The sequence below is a fragment of the Pteropus alecto genome, unplaced genomic scaffold (assembly GCF_000325575.1).
Source record: "Pteropus alecto unplaced genomic scaffold, ASM32557v1 scaffold312, whole genome shotgun sequence".
NCBI lineage: Eukaryota > Metazoa > Chordata > Mammalia > Chiroptera > Pteropodidae > Pteropus > Pteropus alecto.
The window spans coordinates 1,576,098-1,585,973 of record NW_006433948.1 but is presented as its reverse complement, the minus strand read 5'-3'; the positions used below and the strand labels follow the sequence as shown (position 1 = coordinate 1,585,973).

The 9,876-nt window shown below is 49.8% G+C and overlaps 1 protein-coding gene across 8 annotated transcripts in view; it reads right to left on the bottom strand.

Annotated features, from left to right (window-relative positions):
- Positions 1 to 6: 6 nt before the first annotated feature.
- LOC112477154 overlaps positions 7 to 9,876 on the bottom strand; it is a 120,064-nt gene continuing 110,194 nt past the window's right edge. For 5 of the 8 annotated variants that reach the window (XR_003045334.1, XR_003045335.1, XR_003045337.1 and 2 more), the window contains 3 exons: positions 4,136 to 4,195; positions 1,980 to 2,195; positions 7 to 1,373 (listed from right to left, as the gene is read on the bottom strand). Coding sequence is in view for 2 of the 8 variants with exons in the window: in XM_025044455.1 (XP_024900223.1) it covers positions 1,167 to 1,373; positions 1,980 to 2,211; positions 4,136 to 4,195 (499 nt within the window). In the remaining 6 variants the exon portion in view is untranslated. Of the gene's footprint in view, positions 1,374 to 1,979; positions 2,212 to 4,135; positions 4,196 to 9,876 lie in introns of all 8 variants that reach the window. The other 3 variants (XM_025044455.1, XM_025044456.1, XR_003045333.1) reach the window with 2 other exon arrangements.

Here is a 9,876-nt window from a genome sequence, read left to right as displayed (position 1 = left end):
TCAAGGTCAAAATGAGGTTAAATGACACTTGCCTTCTTGGAAGCACAGGAATTTCGAAGATGCCTCTATGGCATACCTTCGAGACCATGAGTTCTTGAAGTTAATAGGTATTTAGTACAGCATAGTGCTTATGGGTGTAGACCACCTGGGATCAAATCCTGGTTCTGTGACTTACCAGCTATGTGACCTTGGGAAAGTGGATTCAGTTCTTTGAGCCTTAGGTTCACCATCTCTAAAATGGGAATAAGAATCATGCCTACCTAAGCGGGTGTGGTGGAGATTAAATAAGTTCCTATCTGTACAAGGTTTGGAAGAGTGCACCCAACATGTGGCCACTTGCTCATTGCTCCTTGCCTACAAACCCTGCCTCATGTAAGCCCCCCTCGAGAGGAAACCAAAACTTTAGGATCTTGACTGAGATAGGTTCACGAGAAAGAACCACCTAGGATGGGCCAGTGGGCCAGCTTGTTCCACACTGCCCCCAGAGTCATTGTTCTAAACACAAATCTGATCAAGTGACTCCTCTGTTCACAACCTTGACATGGCTCCTCGTTGTCATCAGGATTAATTCCAATTCTTGGACAGGGCCTCCAAGTACCCGCTCTCATCATCAGGGTCCTACTTGGATCTCTTTTCTCATCTTTTACCACTTCTGTATTTCATGTCAAAGCTCTGGCCACATCAAATATCACTGCTAAAATAAGCCCTCTTCTTTCCTGCCATCTGCTCATGATGCTCCATCTCCCTAGAGTACCTTTCTCCTGCGTCCATGCATATCAAACTCCCATGGACTCTTCATGGGACATCCTTACTAGAATAGAAGCTCCAGGAGGACGTGGACTTCCTCTGCGTCACTGCCATATCGCCAACATCTGGAACTGTCCAAGATACGTAGTGGGTGCTCAATAAATAGTCCCCGAATGTTGACTACATGGATGATTCATGTTCAAATGCTACCTCCTCTCTGAAGCAACCCGGGTAGACTTTTACACCCCTGTCATAGAGCAAATCCCATCACCTTTTTGCCGTTCCCTTACCTGTCCTGTCTCCCACTGGCCCTGGTGTCTCCTGAGCCCAGGAACTTCAGTCCAAGCATCTCAGAATCACCTGCTGCACCTTAAACAGCATCTGGTGCAGGTGCTCTCATTAGAATCACCCGGGAATCTTCACCACAACGGCTGTGTCCAGGACGCTGTCCTCACCAACAAAGCAGAGTCAAGGGTGCAGCTCTCCACATGAGGACTCTGATGGGCAGCCAGGCTGAAGAACTGCTGAAGCGGGCATTCTGTGACAGCCTCTGAGGGGAACAACACCAGCTCAAAGGGACTCCAGAAGCGACTTCCAAGGAAGCTGGGTCTCCCACCTGGCTCAGCCTAAGGAAGAACACAGAGAAAGCCACACTTTCCCCCTCAGGCAAGGAGAATGAGTGATACCTTTACACTGCCACCTGGCATCTCCTTCATTGTTAGGCCAAAGTTCTTGTAGTCCAGCCAGGCCCCTGACAGGTCATTTCCATTTTAAGCCAGTCAGGCTGCCTTCACAGCAGGCACAGAGGGTCTGAGACTAGAGGAAAAGAATAAACCAGCCAAACAGGCACAGGGATGGTTGGTGAGCCCTAGGGTTAGGTTGGCCTGGCCTCCTTAGTGAGTGCCACCTGGGTGCCAGCATCAGCAACCTAGTACAGCGAAAGACTTTTGGCATAACAATGATAATGAACATGTGTTACTCTGTGCCAAGTTTCATGTTGAGCACTTTACATGCATTATTCTAATAATCCTATGAGATAGATATTATCATTCCCACTTTACAGACCGGGAAACTGAGGCTGCCATAAGTTAAGTTTTTGGTTGAGGTCATACAGTCATCACATACCATCAAGTGCCAAAGTGCAGATTTAAATCCAAGCTTTAATGCTTAGCCACCAACCTAGACTGAAGCTGTGACTAAAAGACCAAGGTCACAGCTTTTCTGTCACTCACTCTCTGCCTCCTCCATGGACTTTGGTTTCCTATCCATTGGAAAGGGGGCAGTGGATGACTTGGATTGTTTTTGAGGGTTTTCCCAGCTTCAGGCTCTATGAATCTCTGACAGAAGAAAGAAACAAACTCTTCCCAGCTTCCACACTCTGGGTGATAGGTTTGCTTGTGGATGTCCAAGGCAGGGCTCAGAGTAACACTTGCTTCTGACGTCAGGCCCTGCAAGACAGCAAAGCTACAAAGAGGTCATCTTTATCTCTACTTTGGGCAAAGTGTTATTCTAAGCACTCTGCAAACATTCATCCATTTAGTCTTAGTGACCATCTGATGACATAGGTACTAGCATCGTCATCCTCATTTTATAAGTGGGACAATGAGGCCTAGGATGGTTAGATAACTTGCCCAAGGGTACACAACTAGTAAGTGGCACAGCCAGGATTCAAACCCCAGCCACCTGGCACAGGGGTCTGTGTTCTTAACCACTGTGTTGCTTCAGCATTTTACACAAAGGATGGATAGATGGGCAAGACTAGGAAGAGGTCTCATTCTGCCACCTAGGGCCCCCAAATGAGTCAGGCTTGACCCTGGACACCTGGCCTTTCAGACCCAGTGTCTCCTGAAACAGAGCAAAGGCTAGTATCCTCTCACCAGGGCTTGAGCACTTACATGGGTGCAGAATGGGAAGGAGAGACCTCCAAGAAGGGCAGACGCTGATGGTGAGGCTCAAGACCATATAGGCTGGGCCACCAGGAGAGCCGGAATATGGGAAAGCCTACTCAACAGGGCGATACTTGACTGGGGCAGCTCTTGCCTTGCTGGCTGTGCCACATGCTCCTTTGAGTCTCTGCCACTCAGTGTTGGACTCAGCAAGGAAGCAGGGCCAAGACTTCCACATCCCCTAGTAGTGACTGAAGGAGAGGGAAGAAAAGGGAAAAACTACTCAATTCATATGGGTCCAGGCCAAAGGCCACCAGCCAGTAGATTCTGAGTCTTGAAAGTGACTTTAAGTAGATAGCATCCCTGTGTGCCCTTGCCATCCCCACCCTCACCACTTGCAGGAGATGAGGCTGGCCAAGTTTTTAAGGGCTGTGCCTACCCCAAGGCCAGGTCAAGACATCTCTGCTTTATACCCACTTAGCAGCCCACACTCCCTTTCAGAGTACTCGTGTCAACCATAATTAAATCATTTGGGTACTAGTCATTGAATGTCTGTCCTTCCACTAGAGTAGACCCTCTGTGAGAGCAGGAGTGGTGTTTGTCTCCTCTGCTTCTGTGTCCCTAGAACACAGCATTGTGCTTAGCATGTAGTAGCTGACCAACAAATGTGTTGAAGGAAAGGATAAATGGGTGCCTCCCAGCCCACTGAAGTGAGGATTCTCAGTGCCTACCTCTCAGATGTGAGCGACAGTCCTTCACATTGGGTCCTACAGCTGAGTTGGACTCAATAAACTCATACCTCCTCCCTTCCTGCCCTGCCATTCCACTCTGCCATTATCCCTTCTTCCTGTCTTCCATTTTGCCAGAGGACAGGCTGATACGCATCAGTGGGAGAAAAGGCATGACTGCAGGGCTGACATGTACCTGGTGCTAGAATAGAAAGAATCTGCCGAGCAGCTGCGTGGGCCGCCCACCAAGCCCAGCCGGCCAGCCATCATGTATCCCAGGGCCTATCCCAGATGGGGCAGAGGACTGGGTTCCCGTGATTTCCCATGAGTTGTAGGAAGGCAATGTTCTCAGGGGAAACTGGGAGGTTAAAGAGGAGCAAATCTCATTGCTGTCTAAAAAGCCATATTATTCAAGAGTTTGGAATGACTTTGGGACGCGTGCTTGATGGCTTGTGCAGCAGAGAGCAAAGGAGCATGGACAATGATACTCTATTTCATAAGCTGGATGGTGATACCACAAATGCTCATTTTATTATTCTCCCTAGAATTGGGCACAGACATTGTATATACTCTTTTTACATGTAATATATTTTATAATTTTTAAAATATTCAGGTTATCTAGTATTATTAAATGCATAGATTTTGGAAGTCAAGATTGTCTCGATTCATTTTCCAGCTCTGCCACTTACTAGATATATGACCTGAGGTTGGATAGCCAATCTCCCTTTACCCCAGTTTTCCCAGAAGGAAAACAGGGTTAATAATAGTACCCACCTTTCAAGATGGTTGGGAAGAATGATTCCGTGAATGTAGGCGAGGTGCAGAGAACAGGGCCTGGAAGAGTATTGGAATAGGATAAGCGTTAGCTGTTGTTATTACCCGTGTTGTCAAGTATATTAAAATGTGTGTGTCTGGGGGAGGTAATTAGTAAAGCTACACAGGGCTCTAGAGCGTGGCATAGAAAATGACAGCAGGGCATAAACGAAAATGTGAAAAGGATTATATCTGGGTAGTGGGTGGTGGGAAATGTATTTTTGTCTTCCTAATACTTCCTATATCTCCTAAATTTATTAAAATGAGCTTGATTAACTTTTACAAACAAAAATATTCTTGATAATTTTAAACACGCATACTAGCCCCAGTCATCAAAACATAAACGCAAACGCATATAGAAGGGGTAAAAAGAGATGTCATTAGGCCCTTAGTCCCCAAACATAGCTATGGAGGGTAGGTCCAGAGGGATGCAGAACCTCATGAAGAAACCCCTCTGCTTGGGCACTTCAACCTTCCCCTTGTCTGAGGACACTCCTACTGCCTTTCCGCTCCCCTGCGGGCACTACACCCTCTACCATGCCACGGTATGCTTGAGTCCTGGCAAGCAGACTGGCAGAGAGAGGATGAGCTCCAGAGGGTCTCTGTGTAGCGAAACCGATTTCATTCCTCACTCTTCTGCTGTCAGGTCATAGAAGATGGCATTAGTAGCACTTCATTAAAGCCTAAGCCCCTTCTGAGTTGCCGCCTTCTAGCTTGCGGGTGGAGGATGGCAGCAGTCCTGATTGTACATAGAATATGAGATGGGGGCAGGAAGGGGTTGCACATACGGGGTCGGGGGCAGGGCAAGCCTAAAGGGTTGTCCAGGCTGACTTCTGGGAAGCAGCAATGAAACTGGCAAGAGGGAAACAGAGACAGCTTTCTGCCTAGCTGGTGAATTGGGGCCGGGGAAACTGGGAAGGCTGAGATCTGGGCTGGGTCAGGGCCAGGGCCCTGGGACAGAAATAGTCCAGGCCACTGGGTTTCCAGGTCAGTGTCCTACTCTGCCTGGCTGGCTGGGCTCCTCACAAGCAAGGAGCCATGTGGACATAGACTCCAAAGGGCAGGAAAACAGGTGGATGAAGCCAGGTCTCCACTGCCTTCACTCCCTACTTCCTCGTCTGGCTTTATCTTTACGGCACTCACCACCGCTTGATGGTATATGAGCTCTTTGTTGTGTATGGAATGCCCTGCTTCGAGAAAGGATGCTTCTCTAAGGCAGAGACTTTGTCTCCTCTGTTCATGGCGTTTCTTCATGAACAGTGTCTGGCATATGGTGGGTGCTTAATCAATCTTTTTTGAGTGGCCAAGTGAATGACCACCCTTTGACCCAGGGCTGGTGGGTTAGGTATGGCAGGCAGGCACTAGAGATTACCCTCATTTCTGTTGATGAGACAGTGGGGGCTCAGAGTTCAAGGACTTGCTTAATGCCACACAGCTAGGAGATGGTAGTTAGGTTAAACCCAGGGGTGACGAACTTGAATGTTTTTTCCCCCAATATTATGCTGCCTCTTTGAAAGAAATCAAGTGTGTTAGCTGTGTGGCAGGCACCGCCTGGACACCCCTGTGGGCACACAGACTATAAATACAAAGTGCAATCCTTAAGATACCCAGTCTGAGTGAGCCCTGAGATGGCACTGGGGGGTTCTCTCTGCTGCTGGCAGTGCTTATGTAGGAACAGACTTTGGTCTTATTTAGGAACAGGTTTCGATCACATGGGGCCTCTGGGGACCCTGGCTCTGATGAAGGAGATCTAACCCAGCCATTCCTACTGACTGGCCTCAGTATTCCAAGTTATGAAATGAGTAGAGAGCATAGGAATAGTGTTTCTCCTTAGGCTGGGTGACCAGACTGCATGGGGCCATCTTTGGTGCCTGGGTCACAGCTCAAATTGAGGAAAGGATGCCAGCCAACATCTTGACTGGGCTGGGAGGGGCAAAAAACATAGGGAGAGGCTGTCATGGATTATTGCCAGTCCCCTCTATACACCCTGGTACCTGCCTCTCTTCCATGCCACCCCTGAGCAGCCCCACCCTCAGGGAGGGTCACCACGCCAGTCTCTGAAGGGCAGAGGGAATGAGTTAGGGGGAAAGAGAGACATCTGTCCCTTTTCCTACCATACCGAGAATGTCCTGGTCTGTCTGTCCCCCCAGGCAGTGAGTAAACAAGCTTCAGGCCTGTCCTCTCATCCCACAATGCCCAAGCAGACATTCTGGGTCAGATGGAGAATTCTTGCTTCTGGATCTGAAGCAACTGATGCACCTCACCAGGTGAAGTATAATCTCCAGATCCTCTGAGAACAGAATCCATCACCCCACCGCCACCAGTGTATGGAAAGGCCACGGGTCTCTGGTCGTGTACTACTGCTGGGGTGCAGGTTACACACACACATACACCCTTTAGCTTAAAGACTGAAAGTTCAATCTCTTAAGCTCCATGGAACTTTGGCGTCCCATCACCTTAGACAGCTGGCAGAGGGCAAGGCTGCTGGCAAGGCTGAGTTGGCATTGCCTTGCCTTCAAGGACCCAGAGAAGATGCAGACCATAAGGTCTCCAAGGATGATGGGTGAAATGTGGGAAGCGTGATGGCTAGGAGGGAGGCACACTCACACTGGCTCTTGTCTGATTTGGGCCTGCAAGGGAGACCTAGATCTTACCCAGACTAGCCTGATCAGTCAGGGCTCATATGGCAGTGAGAAATTTCCTTGCAGCCCTGGTGCCCTCTCCTTGGGCTTAGGTAGGCAGCAGCCATGAAGCCTTTGAAATCTTGACTGGCAGCCTGGTTTCCTGAGGTCTACCTGTCTGGGAGGAGGACATTGGAACTTGAGGCTGATGGACAGGTCGTAGCCAAAAATGGGTGGCATGTCAGGATGGTACAGGACAGAGGATGAGGGACGTGTGTTTACAAGTAAATCCAGGAGGAGAGGAGGAAGGGTGGCCAACTGCATCTGGAGAAGACTGAGGGGGTCCAAGCCCCGCTTATCCCAGTTTGCCAAACAAATAGTATTGTTTTTCCTGTGTTTCCAGGATAAAAATGACTGGGGAAGGGAAGGCAAAGGTAGGGAGGAAAGAGTTGGGCCTGCTGTCCTGGCTATCCAGCCTGTACACAGTTGGGACAGGTCTGACCTGCCACTTCTCTTTGCCCTTGTGCATCTCTGCCTTATGCTGCTTTTCTCCATATCTCTGCCCCTGCCTCCCTCAGTACTTGTCTTTGCTTCTGTCTCCCTTTCTCTGTCTGTCTGCCTCTAGGCCCTTTCCTGGCCTGTCTCTCCATTTCTTACTATCTCTTTGATTCTGTGTGTCTCTCTCCAGTCTCTTTGTCTCTGCCTTTCTGTCTGTCTGTCTCTCTCTCTCTGTCTCTCTCTCTCTCTGTCTCTGTCTCTCTCTGTCTCTCTCTGTCTCTCTCTCTGTCTCTCTCTCTGTCTCTCTCTCTGTCTCTCTCTCTCTCTCTCTATCACCCACACACACACACACACACACACACACGGGTTCTCACTATCTCTGTGGCTCTGGTAAGTCTCCATTTTCTCTGAATCCAGTTTTCTCTCTGTCTCTCTCTGGGTCTATCTTTCTGCCTCTAAAAGCTTATCTGCCACCAATCCTGTTTGTGTAAGATCTGCTCTGCTCTGTACCTGGGCCCATTTGGCAGTTCCTGGGGGCTGGGCAGCAATTCCCACTCTCCCTCACTGGATAAAATGGAAGCCCCGATGGCAGGGTCACTCAGCACACCCAGGATTGGGGCTGGGACAGTGCAAGCCACCCCTAGGAGGGGTCAAGGGGAGGGGCATAGATACGGAGAAGCACAACCCACATAGCAGATCACCCCCACAATTTCTCCCAAGACTTTCCTGGGCCACCTTCTACAGTCTAGCTCACTCTTATAAGCTATTCAGGTTGCAGCCAGAGCCCCTGACTCAAGCCAGCTTGCTGCAGCCACAATGAGACCCTCAGGCAGTGACACAAACCTGGCATTTGAATCGTGGATCTTAGCTCTACCACCTACTCACTATGCGCCTTTTAGCTAGCAAAGGTGCCCCTCTGAACACTGGTTTCAGGCACCGTAAACCCTACCCCAAAGGGTGGTTCTGTAGATTAAGGAGGAAGATGTTTGAGAAAGAGCAAGCACTGTGCTTGGCGCCAAGAGGGGCTGGACAAATGGGACTCTCTTCCCTCCCCACTCCTTTTCTTCTCCTCCCCCTATTTGTGGTAAAGACTTCTGGGTATCCTTGGACAAGTTAGCAAGGCTCTCTGGGCCTTAGCTTCATCCCTGATTCTTACAAGAGGGCCAGCAGGAAGTGGGTGCTGGCCACAGTAGCAGAGGTGGTGGTGGCAGGCCATAAGCTGAGACTCCACCGAGTTCAAGCTGGGTAGGCAGCTGGGGTGGTGGGGAGCAGTCCTGCCTCTGAGAACATGTGATCTTTCTCCCAAGAGGCTTTGAGTCATAGACAAACAATTCTGCAGGTCTGCTCCACTCATGTCCCAGGCACAGACACACTTGGAATTTCCAAAGTTCGGTTTGTGCTATTTTTCATTACTCTAGTTTCAGAAATGCCCACTGCCAGAACCAGCCTAGGAAGGGCAATTTCTCTGACACAGAATTTGAGAGGGTTGGTGCTGGTGGGACCTCAGGAGGTACCTAGGCCAGTCTTACCCCTGAGAAACTGGACTTAGAGGCCTGAGAAGAGGGACTGACTGGTCACAGGGTCCACTGCAAGTCAGTGACAGAGCTGGGCCTATACTCTAGGCCTCTTGACTCCCATCATATTGTTGCTTGTTCCTTGGCTTTCATTTTCCGTGTTCTCTCAGCTCCTACATCTGTCTGCCACTGCCTTTCTCTCCCTGTCTTTGTCCTTTGCTATGTAATGCATTCTTCACTTCCCAGTAAGAGTCTGAACTGTTGAGACTCCTAACTCACTGGAGCTACCTTCAGCACCTCTGGTTCCCCCTGCCACGGATGGGCCACTTACTGGCTGGACCAGGTATAGGGGTTCCATTTCCTGTGAAACAGCCTCCTTCTCACCCCCTCAACTAGGCAATGTCAGTAACAGACCAGGCCCCCAGGCAGGCAGCCCAGTCCCACATGTTCCTGGAGTCTTCTGGAAATAAGAGTGTCAGCAGACCTTCTTCTCATATGCGCATCTCCCTCACCAAGCCTAGGGCAGAACTAGAGCTGACATAGGGGGTGAGATTTTCAGATGCCCCTACCCTGCCCCCTACCTAGACCTGCCCAGACTGGAGACAGGAATTCATCAAAGCAGGGCCTGGCTCCTGAGCATATTCTCCAGCCTCTACCCACAACCCGAGCAGGCTGGAGAGTGGACAGACTGGAGAGCTACTCTCAGAAGCCCAGCCATAGCTCTAAGTGGTAGGGTCAGTGGGTGGAACTAAAGTCCATCTGTCCTCTAGAAAGAAGCCAGGTGGGAGCTCCTGCCTTGAGTCACACAGGTGTCATCTAAAGCACACGGCCAGATATTCTGATGTCAACTTGACACAGATACCTTGTACCAGAGTGGTTGGGCAGGGTCTGCCATCAGGCAGCCGGAAGGAGAACCTGCAGGGGAGCAATGGGTAGAGCACGAGCCTCAGAGTAGACTGATGTCAGTCAAGTCCATATTAAGATGTCCTTGCTCGGTGACCTTGGCCCAGTTACTTCATCTCTCTACACCGAGTTTTCCCATCTGTAAAAGGCATACCCCTCATCGTTC